The sequence below is a fragment of the Bos taurus genome, chromosome 15 (assembly GCF_002263795.3).
Source record: "Bos taurus isolate L1 Dominette 01449 registration number 42190680 breed Hereford chromosome 15, ARS-UCD2.0, whole genome shotgun sequence".
NCBI classification, from domain to species: Eukaryota; Metazoa; Chordata; class Mammalia; order Artiodactyla; family Bovidae; genus Bos; species Bos taurus.
In genome coordinates this window covers 52,413,435-52,434,516 of record NC_037342.1, presented here as the reverse complement: position 1 = coordinate 52,434,516, position 21,082 = coordinate 52,413,435, and the positions used below count along the sequence as shown (strand labels likewise).

The window sequence follows — 21,082 nt, the reverse complement described above, 5'->3', positions numbered from 1 at the left end:
TAGGGAAACAGACCAATTTGAAAACTAGATAATCAAGGGAAGAGGCAAGTGTTTATCCTGTCTTATACGAAATCAGCCTCAAGGTAACTAAATAATTGAGTTTGAAAGTTTCTCTTATAGAAGTATTCTAGCTAATAAATGAAAAAGGAATGATGGAACCCTTGATAAAGTGATAGAAACATAGAAAACTCTCTAGTTCTTGCAGCCCCTTAATGTCTAGGCATTTATCATCGTAGGTCTGTTCTATTCATTTCCTAGGGTTACTATCGGAGAAGGCAATGGCACTCCACTCCAGTACTCTTGCCTGGAAAATCCCATGGACGGAGGAGCCTGGTAGGCTACAGTCCATGGGGTCGCTAAAAGTCGGACACGACTGAGCAACTTCACTTTCACTTTTCACTTTCCTGCATTGGAGAAGGAAATGGCAACCCACTCCAGTGTTCTTGCCTGAAGAATCCCAGGGACGGGGGAGCCTGGTAGGCTACTGTCTATGGGGTCACACAGAGTTGGACACGACTGAAGTGACTTAGCATAGCATAGCATAGGGTTACTATACAAATTACCATAGGGGATGACTTAAAATGACTGACATTTATTCCCTCTCAGTTCTGGAAGCCAGAAGTCAGAAGTGAAAGTGTCAACAAGGCTGCACTCCCACCAAAGGCTTTAGAGGATAATCGGTTTCTTACCTCTTTCAGCTTCTGATAGCTTCAGACTTTTGTCTGTGGTCACATCACTCCAGTCTCTGCCTCTTGTCTCACTGGCTCCTCTTCTGTGTTTCCTTCTGTTTGTCTTTTATAATATCACTTATCATTACTTTCAGAGACCAACCACAGAATCCAGAATATTTCCTAGTCTCAAAATCCTTAATAATTATATCTGCAATGGACGTTTTTCCAAATGAGGTAGCATTGACATGTTCAGTGCCAAGGGCAGGGGTCTGTCTTTTGGAGAGCCACCATTCATTCAGCCCACTACAGCTGTTAACGGCAAAAAGAGGCAAGTCAGAGGCAAGCCTCCTCACAGAAATAAACACCACCTTGCCAAAAAATAAAACAATAAATGTGAATGCAGTGAAACATCAACTTACAGGACACACAAGAAATAGAACACTACAAGGATGGAGTGAGCAAAATTCAGACTATGGGAAACTACAGAACAAAAACTCAGTTTCTTCAGCGGGTAAATTGCAAGTGAGGTGGGTGAGGGAGATGGAGGAAGAAACATATGTGATTTTTTTTGGGGGGGAGGGTGCGCCACACCATGTGCCATGTGGGATCTCAGTTCCCTGATCAGGGATCAGACCTGCAGCCTCTGCACTGTAGCATGGATTCTTAGCCACTGTATTGCCAAGGAAGTCCCAAGAATCTATATATGAAAAGAAGCCTAAGCAACATCATCCATATGCTCTGTAGGAACCTTATTGTGATCCTAATGTGAAAAACTTTAAAAAATATGAACAAAAAATTAAACAGTTACTGTTTTATAATGTTCATTGTACATTTTAATATACGTTTTCTAAAGTCTGTCTTTTAGATGTTACACTGAAATATTTATAGGTAACATAATATGTCTAGGACTTCCTTCAGTTTAATAGAAGGTGGAAGGGGTAGGTGGATTTTAGATGAAACAAAAATTGGTGTGTTTTGGAAGTTGGTTGATAGTATGTGGGGACACATTATAGTGTTTTCTTTTTAAAATATTCCATACCAAAAAGTTAAAATTTTTAAAAAGATTAATACCTCCCTCTTGAAAGGAAGGAAGTTGGATTTGTTGTGCTTCAGGGTTTTGGTTTAGCAACCAGAGGATGATCCTCTTAGCTTTTTCTGCATGGTGACTAGTGAGGCTGTGTCTCAGGACTGTATCAGGAGCTTTCTCAGTTATTCTAGCTTAAAGCTGGAATCCAGGAAAAGAAAAAACATATTTCCCTTTAAGAATATGTTTATTCAGCCAGCCTTCCCTGACCATGTATTTCCAATCACTCCTTCCTCCACCCCACCCTGGAGTCTGAATTAAATAGCACTTGCGCTCTCCTGGTGCCTTCTATGTACTTTGTTAGCGTATTTTAATTGTGTAATCTGTTTAATTGTCCGAGTTTCTAGATTATAAATTCCTTGAAGATACTAACTTTGTTTATTCATATTTATTCCTCTGTGTATAACCCCTTCTCTGCTGCGTTTAATATTAGGCCTGGTAAATTCTCTCAGTAAATGGTTGTTGAAGGAAGGGGAGGGAAACAATAGAGAATTGGGATGTATTGGTAAGTAAAATACAAAATATACCTCCTACTTTCTCCATCTCCTGAATGAATTCTTTTCCCAGGTCTACTAAAGTATAGCCAAAGACTGCTGTAAACTTTATTTCCTTCTTCTGCCCATCTTCTGGCAGAGGTCTAATGAGCTTTAGCAGGTGAAAGACAAGTCAAGGGTAAGCAGTGTAGCAAACAAGAAACTGGATTTCTGTACAATCAAATGTTGTTGGTTTCTACTCTTTCCCAGGGAATATAGCAGTGAACTCTTTTTTAGAGGGCTCTCTTTCAGTGCTATTTGTTTTGCTAGTTTCTGTGTATCAAAATTTCTCTTCTCTGTAAAGTACTGTCTAGTCTGTTCTTCTTGGTATGCTTTAAGATGGTAATTGGAATATAACTTCCTTAGAAATGTGGCGAGAAGTACTAGAAAAATACTGTTTTGTGTTGTGTACAAGGTTATCTGGCAGTTTCCTAGTAGATGGCAGTCTCCATAAAGCAAACTTTAAGAGGCCTTTAAAACTTTAGAACTGGTTTAGAAAAAACTGATGTGCTTCCCTGTTTGCATCTACCTATCCCCATTCAAAAGAATAACATCTTGTGTAATAGCCATCTTTCTGCAGTCTTAAAATAGTACATATTGTCTAGTCCCCAAATCTGGGCTAGTTTCTAACCTAGTACTTTCCATATTTAGATTCTTGAGAAAATGGGGCACAAGGATAACAACTGTTATCCAAAATGAAGGGCTTCCCTGGTGGCTGGGGCTCCACACTTCCATTGCAGGAGGCCCAGTTTCAATCCCTGGTCAGGGAAATGGATCCCACATGCTCAACTAAGACCTGATGCAGCCAAATAAATAAATAAAAATTTTAAAAATAAATGAAATGAAAAAAATTGTAATTATCATTTCTTTTTGACCACGTAGTACTGGATGACTTATCATTTTTGAAAACTACAGAAAAAACCCTAAATTTAAAAAATGCAATTATTGAACATTTTAACCTTAAAGATATTTTATTTTCTCTTTAGGTGGTACGAGACTATAATCTTCAGCTGTTTTTACAAGAGAATGCTGTGTTTCACAAACCCCAGCCCTTCCAGTTCCAGCCTTGTGACAGTGATACTGTAAGGGAATTCCAGATTTTCATTTTATTTGTTTTTAAGCTATGTTTGTGCTTCAATAACTATTCTCTTTGGAATAGACAGACAAAAAAGACTGAGTATATCTCAATTTTATAACAAAACTGTAAGGGTGCCAAGAAACTGTGACATTCCTTTCTAAAATATGACTGACACACCCAACATCTTTATGCTAACAACTTTCTACTTAGTAGGGTTAAATTATAGAACAAGTTACTGGAAATCTGAAAACTGAACTGAGGGAAGAAGAGAAAAATATTCAATAAATTTTTTTCAATTCAGATGTAAATTTATACTTTCTATTTATGAAATTCTTCACATGTATACTCTTCTGAAGAAACCAATGGTTTTTAACTAGAATGGAATTAATAAATAGAATAATGAATATGTGTATACAAATATTTTACTGGGTTTGTTTAAAAATTATAGGCCCTTTCAGATTTCAGATTTCTTAGACTATGGAAGTATTAACACAAATGCCAATGTAACACGAATGGCAATGTATAAAAAGCAAACATTAATCATATACTTTTATCCTTGAGTTTGCTCTATGAAAAATGATAGCCATTTTGTAATTAAAAAAAAAAAAGAACCAGAATACTAATTTAATAACTTTTTTCAAAGGTATTTTACTTCTGTAAGGTAAGAAAGCACATATCTACCACATTCTCTCAATGCAGGTAAGCCAAGAGGGAAATCAAGTTATGTTGGTAAAGTCTCTGGTAAACTTAGAATCAAGACCAGGGGAGTTTATGATACCAGAGTTTAATGGTATCAGTTTAATAGAAACCTTTGCTGGAGGTGTCTTCATTACTTTTCCTACTAAATTTAAAGCCCTGTTAGTGGCTATATAAAGGAATGTAGGAAATCAGGATTTCCCGCTAGATTATTAACCCTTGCCCTTAGTAGTGCCTTTTTTAATCTATCAGCTTTTGCTTAACGACTCAGAGACATTGTCCTGAGGATACCGGGTATGGACAAGTTTGTCAAGCTTGACTTAAAATTGTGACCCATTTGAGATTATTTTACCTTTTCCCAGTTTCCTCAGGAAAATGAGGCTGATAGGGACTGATCTCACTCATCTGAAGTCCCATGACAACCCTGAATCCTTCTTTGTTTCTAAACGCTGTGCTAAATGTTCTTAGCTCTGTGTCCCTGTTTGCCTTACAATTCTAACTCTATGCTGTTTTCTGTCCTTGTGCAATCTGTACTGGGCAGAGTTTAAAAGCTGCCCAGCTGGTGGATATTGAGTTCTCCCCTGTCAGTGCTCTGAGAATGACCATAGCTGAGGTATTTGGGGGTATGGGTCAGGGGTGGGAGGGATGGGATATGTGGGTTTGCATGTTAAAAGAAGGGTGGGACCTGGTACTGGGATGAAAGTTATAAATATATGTGTAAGGGGCTACTGAATGAATAAGCTGGGGCTTTTCCTTTTCCCTTATAAATTAGGGATTTCTTTTCTTATTTATAGTAAAAAGATTGAGCTTCTCATTTGTCATCTTGTCTGAAGCATCTTAGTTTTCCTCAATAGGAGTGCTGGAAAGAACCTTAGAACTAATCTTGCCTTTATTAAAGAGGAAACTGAAGCCTAAAAAGGAAAAGAGAGTTGTCCAGAGTCATACAGTGAATTAATGACACATTGACATCCTAATTGCAGTTTAATGTTCTTTCTAAATGCTACTGTGTTTTCAGGGAAGAAATGTTCAGCACTTGGGGAGCAATTAATCTTTTCATAATGGAAAACGATAAATGCTCACACATTTATAAAAATCATCCCAGATTGTCAACTGTTGAAAGTTTTAGAATAATCATTTTGAAAATGTTTTTACCTGTAAAATTTGTTGTATATACTTTTTGTTTTGTTTTAGATTAAGTATTCATATTGCCCACAAAAAATAAAATCCCAAGTAATTGTTTTTACCCAGTATAGACTAGTACTGTTCTTTTATATGAGAACGGAACCATTGTTTCCGTTGCTTTTCTGGTTTCCTCTTGGAGTTGGTAGCACTAAGCCTGTCACAGAGTGGAGAGCACCAGTCACTGCCCCATCAATTTACTTCTCCTGTTGGGTAAATGTAGGGCATGTAGGAAGGACTAATTGCCACTATCTTCTGTTGTGTTTCTGAAATTGCTATTGTTCCTATCCTCTTCTGGAGCACATTTCAGTGCAACAGACATTGAGTTCCTACTGTATCTATCTGAGTGCCAATCATTCAGACAGATGCTGAGGATAGCTACTACATGTGAAGAGCCCAAACTCAAGAAGCTCACTGACATGTACACAAATAAGTAAAATATAATCAGGCAAGTGCTGTACCTGACAGAATGCTCTTGGTTTCCGTTGATGAGTACAGTTAATGCATCCTGATGTGGTATAATTTTTTTTTTTACAAATTTATAGAGACATTTACATATCGTATAATTCACCCATTTCAAGTGTATTATTCACTGGTTTTTAGTAAATATACCAAATTGTACAACCAGCATCACAAATAAGTTTTAGAACATTTTCATGACCCCAGTAAGATCCCTCATGTCCATTTACTGTTAATCCATATTCCCATCCCCTGTGCAGGCAACCTCTAATCTATTTTCTTTCTTGATAGGTTTACCTTCTCTAGACATTTCATATAAATTGAACCATACAATACGTGGTCTCTTATGTCTTGCTTCTTTCACTTAGCAAGTTTTTGAGGTTCATCTTTGTCTTAGAATGTATCGACAGTTTGTTCCTTTTTATTGCTGAATAGTATTCCACACACTACATATTGTTTATCTGTTAATCAGTGATAGAAATTTAGGTTATTACCCACTTTTGGCTATCATCAGTAATGCTAATATTAACATTTGTGTACAAGTTAATGTATGAATGTGTTTTCATTACTCTTGAGTTGCTGAATCAATCGTATGGTAACTTATGTTTAACTTTTTAAGAAATTGCCAGACTTTTCCAAAGTGGCTACCATTTTGTGTTTCTGCCTGCCATTGTATGTGTGTTTTGTTTCTTTGTATCTTCACTGCCATTTGTTATCATCTGTCTCTTTGCTTATAGTCATCCTAGAGGATATAAAATAGAATCTCATTGCAGTTTTGATATGCATTAACCTAATGACTGATGATATTGAATATCTTCTTATGACTTATTAGTGATTCATATATTTACTTTGATAAAATGTCTGTTCAGATCTTTAGTTTTTTTTTTTTTTTTATCAGATTGTGTGTCTTCTTAATATGGATTAGATCTTAAAGGTGAATTGAAATTTACTCTGCAGGATTGGGAAAAAAAACATGCTGGGAAGTGAAAATAATAATTGAAAATAATAAAAATAATAAGTGACATTCACTGAAGGTTTATTTCATGTTAGACATTTTTCTAATTGAATTCCTTGAATTAACTCATTTAATCCTCTCAACAATCCTATATTTTAGGTGCTTTTTTTAATCTTCATAGTTTAGGAAGCTGTGTTTAAGAAATTTGCTCAAGATCACTCAGCTAATAAGTATTAGAGCCAGAAAAGCTTGAAAATGCATTACGGTATTTGAAATAGCAAGTAGGTTTGGTATGGTGAAGGAGTTGAACAACACTGTAAATGCAGGTTGCAGCCAGATTTTGTGTTTGAGTTTTACATATGATAACTATGGAATCTTTTCACGTATGACAGCCATGTGGTAATTGCAAACAAGTTCCCTCTGCAGGACAGTATTGTTCCTTTATTTTACTTTGGATTTTGTAATTTATGTTAGGAACTTTGAATCCTTATGGATTTAACACATTCATTTTTATTCACCCAATAGATATTTATTGCATATAATTTGTATATGCCCTTGCCTTAAATAGAGAAGAGTAGTCAATAAATATTTGATTTAGATAAGTTAAATTTAGGAAAGCCATATGACTTTTAAAGTCAACATCATGATTAAATGTAACTTATTTTCTTCTGAAAAGTTTCTAATATAAACTATTTCAGATTCCAATATTTTCCCTACAAAAGCAAAAAATGTACAGTTGAAAACAGTCACAATATTAACCACTGGGATTTAGTTAAGGGTTGAAAGTATTACATTTCTTGTTTTTTGTTTTTTGGTGTTTTGTTTTGTTTTGGCTTAATCTTTTTTTATCTGCTAGTACATCAAAATTCCTTTTCATTTTATTTTAATATATGATTATTTTAAGTCATGTTTTAGAGTGATATACCAAAGGGAACTGGCCAAAATTATTTTCTAAAGTCACAATGATCTATACTATACAGCCATAGAATTAAATTAGGAATCTTAGTTTAACCTTAAGATGATGATAAGTGACAGTGATCAGTGGCAAGTTCCATCTGATGTAGTAATTTAGTAGCTGGCTCATGGTTAATACTGAAAGATTTATATGTCTCTGTTTCCATATAGAATTGCTGATTTCCAAGGTATCCCTTCTTTGTATCTCCTGGTATCAGATGACCTGAAAGGCAAAAATCTTTCTAGAAATAATAAAGTTCATCTTTCTTCACTTAAATGAAAGTTTTTAGTATAAGATTGTTCTAAGAAGGATATGAAATGTACCCTAAAATTCCCCCCCCAAAAAATAAGGATAAATGTAAATTCTGTGAGAGAGATTTTACAAGTACATTTATCAGAATCTCTGTGTTTAAAGTCATTCAGCTGTCACATGGGTGATAACTTTGTGTTAGAGATTCATGCAGGTGTTGTACAATGAGAAATCATGGGCTTTGGAGTCAAATCCTAGCTATGCTATGTGCTGGCTGTATTTATTTACATATTTATATATATTTAACCTCTATGATTCAGCTTCCTTATATGAAATGACTGTACTTTATTGAGTTTGAAAATTAGATTTGACTCAATGCCTGGCACATAGTAGATAGAAAATAAATGTTAACAGCCTTTTTTCTCCTATCCTCAACACAAGCATGTTTCTTTTCTTTTTTTTTTTTTAGGTTGTGCCACAAATTACTATGGGAAATACTTAAATATAAAATATAGAAGACATTACCAAGATAATGAAATATGATAACACTTTGTAGTCATGGCCTCCAGTTTTCAACTCCCTTACTGAGTTGATCACTGGAAGTTCCTTGGGATTTTCTCTCCTGTTTTATTCTACAAAGGATAACTCACCAACCTCTCAGCAGTTTTTAAGGCTAAGAGGCAATATGTCTGGAATAAAAAGTAGCTAATAGTTACTGTCCATTCTTATTCCTCTTAAAAGTACATGACTTGCTCTGCTTAGCACCTCTCTGCCCTACATACATCTCAGTGTGTCTCCCTTCCATTATCAGAACTAGTGTTGTGTACACTTAGGGAGCATTTCCTCACATCTTGTGACAAAGGACAAAATTAACCTGGGAAAGAATACAAGAAACATGCATGTCCACAAAACTTAGATAAGTATGATCTATACAAGCAGGCAGTGGTTCAGTGGTAAAAAATCCGCCTGCAACGCAGGAGATACGGGTTCAATTCCTGGGTAGGGAAGAGCCCCCGGAGTAGGAAATGGCAAATCACTCCAGTATTCTTGCCTGATAAATCCCATAGACAAAGGAGCGTGTCAGGCCACAGTTCATGGGGTCACAAAGAGTCAGACATGGCTGAAGCAGCTGCACACACAGCACACACACAAGCAGGAAAACCTTAAGGGAACATTTCCCTCGAACTTCCTGGTGGGGATGAGAGGACCCTTTCCTGTTTACCTTCTCTGAACTACAAATAATAAAATCTTCACAGAAACGATGAAAAAAAGAAAAGAGCTGACAATTAATTTCCAATATATGATCTTTTCCTATTATTTAAAATGCTACTTCTGACATTTAATTCCACCTTCTATAGGTTAACAGTTATATTAAATAAGACAACCGCTTGCTGTAATTAGAATTTTGCATATTAAAGTTTCACTTAAGTGGGGCAATTTTTGCATCTATTTAAAAATAAGTATTAGCAAAAATGTCCTTGTCTGGACTTCCCTGGTGGTCTATTGGCTAAGACTTAGTGCTCCCACTGCAAGGGACCTGGGTTCCATCCCTAGTCAGAGAACTAGATCTACCATGCCGCAACTAAAAGATCCCATGTGCCTCAACTAAGACCCAACACAGCCAAATAAATAAATATATTTTAAATGCCCTTGTCTATAAAAACATCTATATGTGATCAATATATCATGCAAAGCATTTACCTGAAAATTCTCACTGTTACAAGTGGCTCTTGCTGTTGATGGGAATCTTACATTACATTTAGCATTGACTCATCAGAGAAGGCGATGGCACCCCACTCCAGTACTCTTGCCTGGAAAATCTCATGGCTGGAGGAGCCTGGTAGGCTGCAGTCCATGGGGTCGCTAAGAGTCGGACACGACTGAGCGACTTCCCTTTCACTTTTCACTTTCATGCATTGGAGAAGGAAATGGCAACCCACTCCAGTGTTCTTGCCTGGAGAATCCCAGGGATGGGGGAGCCTGGTGGGCTGCCGTCTCTGGGGTTGCACAGAGTCGGACACGACTGAAGTGACTTAGCAGCAGCAGCAGCATCAACATGAACACATTGTGGTAGAGAATTTATGGAAAATACTCCTGATGAATAGATAGATACCATCCTCCTGTACATATACTGGCAATAATATCCAAATGGAAAGATTCTGATTATAGACATGAGTGTCCCTTTCTAGAATGAGCAGTGTCTACTGTCAGGTGTTCAGAGAGGACTGTCTTAAGTTCTTCAGCCTTAGGACAGAAAGGAAATTCAGAAAGGGAATTCCCTGGCAGACCACTGGTTAGGACTCCTGCTTTTACTGCTGAGGGCCTACATTCAATCCCTGGTCAGGGAATTAAGATCCCGCAAGCCACAGGAGCAGCCACCCCCAGCCACCCCCCCAAAAAAATTTTTTTTTGTAGTGTAGTTCTTTAAAGTTATTTAATAACTATAAATTTTGAAAAGACTTTATTTTAATATTACTTTCTAAAAAGATGGGTGATTTTTTTTTTTTTTTTTTTGGATTGGTGATTTTTGAAAGTAACATTGCTAGGCTCTGAAAGCCTTCCTAAACTCTTGAAATGGTTTGACTTTTGTTTTTTTAAAAACAACATTACATCAAAAAATATCTTCTTCTTCTTCTTTTTTTTTTTTTGGCTACACTGTGCAGCTTACAGGATCTTAGTTTCCATCCAGAAATGGAACTTGTGTTCCTGCAGTGTAAGTGTGAAGTCCTAGCCACTGGACCACCAGGGAAGTCCCACACTTTCCAATATCCTTGACATATTAGTTTAAGCCTAAAGATGTCTTAGCATTCAGTAAAAGCTTAGCCAAAATTTCATTGAAAAGAAATTTGTATTTTAGCAATGTCTTTTTCAGTATTACTCTATGTTATCAGTGTTAGATAAATAGAACAATTAATAGACAGTATGGTCATATAAGTATGGGCTTCCCTTGTGGCTCAGCTGGCAAAGAATCTGCCTGCAATGAGGGAGACCTGGGTTTGATTCCTGGGTTGGGAATATCCTCTGGAAAAGGGCAAGACTACCCACTCCACTATTCTGACCTGGAAAATTCCATGGACTGTATAGTCCATGGGGTCGCAAAGAATCTGACACGACTGAGTGACTTTCTCTGTCTCTCTCTATGGTCATAAAAAGATAGCAGGAATCTCAAGAAGTCTCAACACAAACTCTGGATCTAGCTCTTACTGGCTAAAAGGCTTTAGAGAGACATATATCTTTTTTGAGCCTAGATTTCCACACCTATAAATTGAGAATAGTCTCTATTAGTATTGTTTTGAGATCTAAATGTATGTAAAACACACATTTAAGCACAGAGCTTAAATATTCAATAAATGATACCCTTTTAAAAATTAAAATAGCTGTATAGTTTTCTAATTATAAAAAAGCATTAAAAAAATTTTCACCTAAACCCTCACTATTCAGAGGTAACCACAGGTAACATTTTGGCCAATATCCTTCTGAACATTTCTCTGCAGATATATACTTACCTAGATAATGGACACACAACTTTTTATAAGTAGATTTTTTTATAAGTAGATTATTAATAGACTTGAATTTAAGCTATTTTTTTCTCAGTCAATAGTGCATCATGGATATTTAATATCTGCATTATCTGTACTCCCTAACCATCTTAGAAATTTGACATCCTGCACCTTCCATGGTTTGTCTTTATGGTTTTCATCTCCAATACATCCTAAAATTATGTCATGAATTAAAAATTCCAAGTAAATTTATAGGTTTTTAGAATATTTTAATAATCTTTACAAAGGCCCTTCTGCTCTTGAGACTATCATCTCAGATAATGCTAAGAAGAAATTTGGAGCAGAGAACAGTAGCAATAGAATAGCATAATTTCTGGGTCTCTTACACAGAGAAACACACTGTTCCCTCTGATTACAGCCAATGCGTGAGCCTGTTCTCTTAATTGCAGCACTGGTAAGGATCTGGGATTTCATCTCATCTAGAGATGTCTAGATTTTCAGTTGAGAAAGCTGCGGCCCAGAGAGGAAGTTAAATATATGAGCCAGAGTGACATACCCAGGCCTCTCTGAGGAGTGAATGCACTTCATATTCAATGGCTACTTTTTAAAGAACAAATAAATTTCATAAAATAAAATGTATAAAGATTCCTTAAGTTGGGGAATCAAAAAAAAAAAATTCCTTCCTTAGCCATCCATTTTGAATGGATTTTGTAGTGAGAATTTAAACATGAGAAAAGAGATCTTTTATTTTACAAGAGCAGAGGGATCTCAGTCCTAAAATGAGCTTTGAGAATCTGGATTAAAATGCATGGCATTAATTTACTATTAGTCCTCTTTCTCCTCTGTTCATCCTGTTCTTCTCCACACAAAATACTTTCCTTTATCCATTAGAAACTGATTCCAATTCAGTATGTTATTCTCATCACTTCTGAAGGCACCATACTAGTAATCTGGTGGCCTGGCCCTCACTTTAGGTTGTATTTGTTAACCAGCCTTTACTGAGGGCATTCTGTGTACTGTTAGGCATGGTGCTACATGCCAGGAATGAATCCTTTAGGGCCTCATATTGCCTGAAGACAAACAGGAAGAAACTTATGTGCAGTAGTCACAGTATAACGTTATGTTAGCCTGACAGCAGCCACATAGTAGATGTCTTACAAATGAATAAATTAATATAATGGAGATATGTCTAAACTGAAGGAATCCCTGAGTCTGTCTGGGAATATCAGGGAAGATTTTGCAGAGAACGTGGACTTGAACTGAGATTTGAAAAATAACTGGGAATTTGTCTGTGGACCAAAAAAGATAGGGTAGTTATTCCAACCAGAAAGAAGAGTACTCAAAAGCATAGGCTTGTGTTTGGATTGACATTTATTTTCCAGGAAAAGATCTGTCTGCTTCTGGAATGTTTTATTAAAGCTTGTATGATTTCTGAAATCTGATGTTTCCAAAAATTTCAAGAATCATGTGAGTTGACCTGAGTTATCAAATAATCCAAACTGACAGACTAATAAACTACCTAACCTACATTTAAAAGTTGATAGAAAATTCCTTTTATAGCATTTCTCTTCAGTTTGTAATTTGAACTATTTTTGTCTATTATGCAGAGAATTGTTATAAAATAATCAAGTTAAATAAGTGAACTTTTCCAGAGCTAATCTACTGTGTTGTGTGGTATTTAATTTTTAGTCTCATATTCTGCTTTAGGAAAATAACAGTGTTTTTTAAATTATTTCTGAATAGCCTATGTATGTTACTGTTCTTTTATATATTTTAACATATTTTTAAGAAATAGAGGAAAAGTATTAAAAGTATGAACTAAAGATTAAATTAGCCACCATTTTAAAAAGAAGCAGTCACTAACAGATCCTTTCCTGGAATCAACCACTACTGATACTACCATCTTAAAAAGGTAGTGATCTTTACTAGATTCTCATTTATGTTGACCTTTATTTGTGGGAGTGGCATTAGAACATTTCTTTATGTATTGTTTAGTACCCTGGCCTGTGTTTTCCTTATAAGGAATTCTCATTTGTCTAGAACTGTATTATAGTTAGCCATGTTTTTCCATGGCTTGATGTCAGAATTCATGAAAGCAATCAATCTACTTGAATTTTTGTTACATGTCATTCCTTGCCCAGAAGTTCCCAAAATCACGTCTCCCAGTCAGTGGTATTTGTGATCTGTCCTGATCATCGGCACTCCATTCTGAGTAATAGTAAACCCATAGGGAATGAGGGGAAAAAAGCACAGCTTTCAAGCACAGATAATACTCAGTAAAAAGGTACTGATTCTGTGTAGGCAAGTTGGCCATGCAGCCAAGACACATTTTAGACCAGTTTACCAGTTCCTACAATGTGCCTCAGTAATAAAAATTAAAGTTCTGTGTTAGCTGCCTCCTTTCTCATCTACTCTGTGCTCTACAGTTTTATTCTTTTTGGATCTCAATCTTTCATTATATCACCTTGTTTTTGACTCATTATTTGGGCTATCAGGAACCTGGGAATTATTTGGATTTTTTTATTAGCAATAATGCTAATTTTTTTGTTTCAAGTAATTTTCTTTTGGGTCTTTAGCAATTACCATCTATTGGATACTTACACATATGCTATAAGAAAATGTTTAAAATATGACCTCATTTTGTCCTAAATAACCCCTTTGAGATAGATGGCATTTTCACCAATTTCAACTGTAACTAAAACGCAGATTAATTAACAACCCAAAAGATCATAAAGCTAGTAAATGGCATAGAGAAGATTAAAACTGGATCTTTCTGGCTCAAAAATCTGTACCTGAGCTTTTCAGAGTATACCTTTCTACCATACATCCTATAGATTACATTTCCATTCTGCATTCAGGGTTTAACATTTTAAACCTTGGCTTCTGAGTACAGAGATGAATTTAAATGCCTAGATTCTTTTGCAAACCAAATATAATTCCCTAATAGCCCAAAGAATGAATCAGTATAAAATGTAAATGTAAAGTTGGTTAGATTTAGATATGTTTCAATTCTTTTATCATTATATAATCTAGCTTTAGCTGAAATGTCTGCATAGAGAAAAAGTTTTTCAACCTTGCTTACAGTCCCCCCCCAAAATATTAAATTTTTAATCCAATTTTAATAAAGATTGTTTTTTTATGAATTCTTCATTCTTTAGAAGAAGTTAAAACAGTTTAATGATTAAGAGCTCTAGTTCTGGAATCAGAAGTTGTAACATTTACTATCTGGTAGACACTGGAAATTTTATTTAACATCTCTGAGCCTCAGTTTCCTTTTCTATAAAATGACCATGTGACCCATTTCATAAAATTATTATAAAAGTTACATGAAGCACTTGCCACAGTACCTTGCATAATAGGGGTTAACTATTAACTGTTGTTTAGTTAGATTTTGCAGTTTGTTCTTTGTGATCATTTGCTCTAGCATCCCTGTCTTTGAGATGACAAGTAAAGCCCAGAAGAAGGACAAAAGCTAGCTTGAGGTTTGGTGGTAAGTTGGTGATGGACCTGTAACTAAAGCCCAGTATTTTTGAGGATGGTTAGGTTGTGTTGCTATTATTGTATTGTTTTATTTTTTTTTCTTTTCACTTCTATCCAATGATTCCTGCTTTAATCCCATTGAAATTATTAAATTGTTTCTGTTTTGTCTATGCAGCTATTTTAGTGTCATAGTAAGTTGGCATGAATACTTTTTTGCTTAGCTTAGTTTTCTTCACACCCAAAATGGGTCAAGCTACAGTATTAGAGATGAAGCTTTAATGTTCAGCAGTGGAAGACAAAAATCTGTGGTCATTTATGGTTTTTATACCATCCTCTTTGTCTTCTGCTAATCTCCTATGACATGAGACATTGCTTTCCACAGTAGTGGAGCATGCCTCCTGTTTTGAGTGCTGATTAAATGAAGGCCCTCTGGTCTACCTACAAAATGGTAGTGATTTCAACAAGGATAACAGTACTTTTCCCTCTGTTCTCTCTTGTGTTGTAGAGCCGACAGCTAGAATCAGAAACAGGGACCACAGAAGAGCACAGTTTAAACAAAGAGGCTCGGAAATGGGCCACACGTGTGGCACGGGAGCACAAAACTATTGTTCACCAACAACGGGTAAGTGCAATAGTAGGTTACATCTAACTTTAAGTAGGTTATATCTGCTGCTGCTGTTAAACCGCTTCAGTCGTGTCCGACTCTGTGCAACCCCATAGACAGAAGCCCACCAGGCTTGCCCGTCCCTGGGATTCTCCAGGCAAGAACACTGAAGTGGGTTGCCATTTCCTTCTCCAATGCATGAAAGTGAAAAGTGAAAGGGAAGTTGCTCAGTCGTGTCTGACTCTTAGCGACCCCATGGACTACAGCCTACCAGGCTCCTCCATCCATGGGATTTTCCAGGCAAGAGTACTGGAGTGGGGTGCCATTGCCTTCTCCGAGGTTATATCTAACTTAAGTCAAACATCAAACCAGTTTAAGGAGTTGAATTTTATTGTGTGAAAAATATCTGATATATATTTTTCCTATAATTGAACACTCAGCAATGTTTTCCACTATCTACTAAATACCTGTACAATATATCCCTATAGCTTCTTAACTTTATGCATGTTTATACCTCTTAATCCCCTGCCCCTATTTTGCCCCTACCTCATTCTCTCTTTCCACTGGTAACCACTAGTTTGTTCTCTATATCTGTGAATCTGTTTCTTTTTTGTTATTTTCACTAGTTTGTTTTATATTTTAGATTCCACATATAAGTGCTAACATATAGTATTTGTCTTTCTCTGACTTAAAAAAAAAAATTTGTAATTAAATTTATTTGTAATTTCAGTGAAATCTCAGTGAAACTTTAAAAATATTTTCAAAGGAACTTCATCTGATCCTAAAACATGTCTAATATCTGCCTACCTAGCAGGAGAAACAAATTCGATTCCTGACTTGGGACGATCCTCTGGAGGAGGGCATGGCAACCCACTCCAGTATTCTTGCCTAGGAATCCCATGGACAGAGGAGCCTAGCGGTCTATAGCCATGGGGTCGCAAAAGAATCTGACACAACTTAATGACTAAACAGCAAAACAGCAATAGCCAGTAATAATAATAATGAGATATTTGTAGTTTTAAAGCTGTAGCATCATACAGAAGTTAACAAATGTATCAAAGAAAATGATCTGTGTATGTATGGACCTTTAGATATTGATTCGAAAAAACACTATAAAAAGTCATTTTTCGACAAGCAGGGAATTTTAATGATGAACGGTATATTAAGGTGACCAAGGGATTATTGTGAAGTCTGATAATAGTATTATGGTTGTATTTTTTTTAAGTTTTTAGAGACTTTTACTAAAGCATGTAGGAATGAAATGACAAGATGTCTAGAATTTGCTTTAAAATGCTTTTCATTAGCACAGAAAAATAAAGAATGGGTAAAACAAATGTGGAGAAGTTTCATTAACTATTGAATCTTGGAGATTGATATTTAATAATTCATCATACTAGTCTATTTTTGTATTTTAGTGTATTTAAAATACACTAGTCTATTGAGTGTATTTAAATATTTCATAATAAAAACTTGTTAATGGCATTTCAAATCTTTGAGTAAAGGATTTACTCAGGAAATGGCATTATAACAATTATTTGTGTATTTGGAAAAATATATAAAGTTAGATTTCTCCCTTCTGCCATATGCAAGGTAAATTTCAAAAGAATTAAAGACCTGAGTGCTAGACACAAGACTACTGAAAACTAAAAAAAAAAAGAATAAGAATATTTTTGGCATATTACAAATGGTTTCTTAAGTAAGACACAAAACCCAGAACCTATACAGTAAGATGATTGATGAATGTGACTACATAAAAGCTAAAACTTTCTGTAAAACAACAGGTTTTCTGAAAGTTAAGAGAAAGGCAATAGAATGGGAGGAAATATTTATGACATAAATAACAGAAAAAGGACTCATATCTAGAAGGAAATATATTTAAATAATAATAAAAAAATTAGAAAAATGAATAGAGGATATGAAATGATGCTCTATTACAGAGAAACAAAAATTGAAACAATGAGATAATCTTTTTAAAATTTCAAAGATTGATGGTATCCAGTGTTGGTGAAATGTAGAGAAATGTGCTCTTACACACTACTAGAAAAATAGGTACAGCCTCTTGTGAGCAATTTGGCAATGTCTATAAAAATGTACAATTTCTACTTTTATGTTTTTGCCTTAGATAAATATCCTCATGTGTTCAAAGAGTCATTGACTAGGTTGTTGTTGTTTTTGTTTAGTTGCAAAGTCTTGTCTGACTCTTTCGTGACCTCGTGCACAGTAGCCTGCCAGTATCCTTTGTTCATGAGATCTTTCAGGCAAGAATACTGGAGTAGGTTGCCATTTCCTTCTCCAGGGAATCTTCCTGACCCAGGGATTAAACCTGCATCTCCTGTGTTATAGGCAGATTCCTTACCACTGAGCCACCTGGGAAGCCCAGGTAGTTAGTACAGTAATATTTATAATATTGAGAAATTTGAAAACTCAAATGGCAGTAAAGTAAGAGCAAGTGAAGTATGATACAGTTGAATTATTGAATCAGTGGATTAGAGGATGATGTCTATTTGTACAAACACACAAAGGTTTCTTAGACACATTTGATAGATCTTATTATTTTTTAAAACTGGGCAAAGTTTATAGGAAATATGTAATAAACGGTTTGATAAAATGCAAGTAAATTGATGGGACAGTGGTTATCTTGAAGTAGGGAACACCTGGTAAGGTATGAAGCTACAATAGACTTTCTGCCATTTTGTATTAGTTGTTGTTTGGAAGCAGTGCTTTATATTCATGTCATTTTTAAGTTAAAGGTGTGCATATAAAAAAAATGCAATTCAAATAAAATTTATAGATTGTGCCAATGTCAGTTTCCTGGATTTTATCTTATACGGTAGTTAGACAGGTTTTTACTGTTGGGGAATCTGGGTGAAGAGACTCTCTGTCCTACTTTTGCAACTTCTTGTAAGTCTGTAATTACTTCAGAGCTTTTTAAAAATTTTTTCAAATAAATAAATGGAAACAAAGGTTAAAAAGGGAATCATGGAAACTTGTCACTAAAGTCTTTAAAATTATCTAGACGTTCTAGTCATTTAATAAGAGAAAAATAGAAAACAATTATCATTTTCCTATTTTCTTTAATAGGTTCTAGATGATCTGGAATGCCATGGAGTTTCAGTATCAGAACAAAACCGAGCAGAGTTGGAACAGAAAATAGATGAAGCTAAAGAAAATATTCGTAAAGCAGAGGTGAGGTGGGAGCTAGTTGTGGCGTTTAGCCCAGCTCCAGCAGTGTCACAGCCGCGATGTGGACCTTTAGAATCCAGTCTCTATACACTGACTGATTTGAAGGGTGATTCACCATCTGTGTCCAGAGTATTATTTTTAAATGTCTGTTTCATACAAGGTAGTACACATAACAAAAATACACTAAGCCCACTATGAAGGGTTTACAATCATGAAATATTAAATAGCAAAAGAATTAGGCCACAATAAAGATTAATAGTACAAAAACTGATCCATGTAAATTTAGTGCCAAGAGTTGATTAAGCAGACAAGGCAAAAAAAAAAGTTAAAGCATTTTAATCTTTCGGGGAGTCATGGAATCCTTTGAGGATTATATGACAGTATAAAACCCTCTCTACCACAGAAAAATACACATTTTATGTGTAGTGTTCAGAAGTTCGTGTACCATACACTAATATTCTGTGACCTAGAGAGGGACAAGTTGAGATGGAAAGAAAAGTTATTTGCAAAGGAGAAAGATATAGGATATAGTTGGCAGTTGGATTTGATTAGGATAGAAGATTTTTGTAAGAAAATGTGGTGCAAAGTAAGGAAAGTCATCACGGTTAAGACCAGTTCATGGAGGACCCCTGCTCATTTGTATTTAGTTACATATCCAATGCATCATAGTAAAGGGATATGGAAGTAGACATTTAAAAAAAAGACTGAGTGTGCAGCCCTCAGTGAGAACACGTTCTTATTAGAAAGGCTGAAAGAATGCCCAAGATAGTTAAGACTCTAAAGCATAAGTGCCAAGAAGTAGTGGTCTACACATAAGGAAACCAAAGGGCACACGGATCGCTGTGGGATAAGTTACTAGGGCAGGTAATACAAAGAGGTAAAACTTACGATGGGCATTGACAGATGGAAAAGGGATAGCACAGTTTTGTGCCCTGCAACCTTAAGAGGCAGAGCTAGAACTAAAAGCAGAAGGTAGGAAGAAGGCAGATTTGAGCTTGCTACTGGGAAATACTTTCTAACAGTCAGATACACCCAGTGGCAGAATAAGTTGCCCAGGATCTAGTGCAGCAGTGTAAGTGTGTAAGAAGATTCTGTATAAGCATTTCTTGCGTTGGATTGAGCATTAATCTAAACTAGTGATTTTCAAACACTCTCTCAGATCTCTAGATTTGAGGAAGTATTTCAGTGATTGAGGTGGGGCAAGGAGTAGGGGTTGGTAGTGAGCGGAAAGGCAGCATCAGCAAAGACAGGGAATATGAGTGTGTTTGTGATACCACCCATGGAAGTGATCTGAACCAGACAAGGCTTGCTGTCTACCTGGCCTGTAGAAGCCCCAGTAACCCCAGCTTGCCTTTATTCCTAGCACATGACCCACAGCCTCCATAGTAAAGAGAGCAGAGTGAACAATAAATAGCCCTTTTCCTCACTGAATTCAAGGTCATGGCTAAACAGCTGCCCTAGAGTGCTGGCCAAGTATATTGGCAGGCTCTTGCCTAGTCTGAGAAACATGGGCTTGTGTAGAAGAGCTTTTCTTGTTTGATGTTTCTCCAAACTCTGGGTGAAGTCAATTTCAGAGTCTTGACAGGACAAGTCTCAGAAGTTTTCTGAAGGATGTGTTCTCTCTTGTATTTTCCATTTCCAGACTTTATCCGTAGTGTCACTATCTGGTACCCTACTTCCACCATGCCCTCCAGTAATAGCAGTAGTAGGTATCAGTCACACAAAGTCTGCATTTAGGTTGAATGACCTGTTATTTCCATGAATGTGCTAAACTGCCCTGTGTTTGTAAAGCTTAAAATATGAAGTGAGATTCACACAACAGAATGTCTCATCTCTCCTAATACTAGTATGTAAGTCTGTATTCTCAAAGATAACTTTTTTTTTTTTACCAGAAATATGAAATATTCTAAAAACCACAATGCCAGAATCATTATCTGTTTTTAATATCTGTGAAATGCAGTTAATCCTACCACTTGTATAAAACGATCTCTGACTTGATTTCCACTTATCAGTTACAAAAAATAATCCAGTTAAATTAGATGGCAAATATGAGGGTAGTATTAGGGGATTATTTGCAGTATTGTCATGATGCGATTTTTGTATAGGCTGGACCATTAGAGCCTTCAGAGGAATTGACAGTAATAGTTTCAATAGATTTCCTTTTTCTTTCTTCTGCCTGTATATCATTTGCATTGGATTTTCTCTTTCCATTCAACAGTTACTTAATTATAAATACTGAAACAGAAGGGAGAAGAAACTAGTTAAAAATCCATTATATCCTTTATGTTTGGTGTTTAACTCCTACAACTTGAATCCTACCCTCCCTTGTTGGTTAATCTGCTTTATCTAATCTTTTCTATATTGTGTTTCTATTTAGTGTTGCTAATTAGAATAGAAACCTTTATGGTACTCAGTAATAGATTAAAAAAATTTTCCAGTCATAAGAAATTGAAAAT

The 21,082-nt window shown here is 35.7% G+C and overlaps 1 protein-coding gene across 1 annotated transcript in view; it reads left to right on the top strand.

Annotated features, from left to right (window-relative positions):
* The window catches only part of FCHSD2 (FCH and double SH3 domains 2), a 244,535-nt gene that overhangs the window by 184,174 nt on the left and 39,279 nt on the right, over positions 1–21,082 (top strand). Inside the window, exons 10-12 of the mRNA XM_002693439.7 lie at positions 3,275–3,370; positions 15,345–15,461; positions 18,525–18,629. Coding sequence (XP_002693485.1) covers positions 3,275–3,370; positions 15,345–15,461; positions 18,525–18,629 — 318 coding nt within the window. The remainder of the gene's footprint in view (positions 1–3,274; positions 3,371–15,344; positions 15,462–18,524; positions 18,630–21,082) is intronic.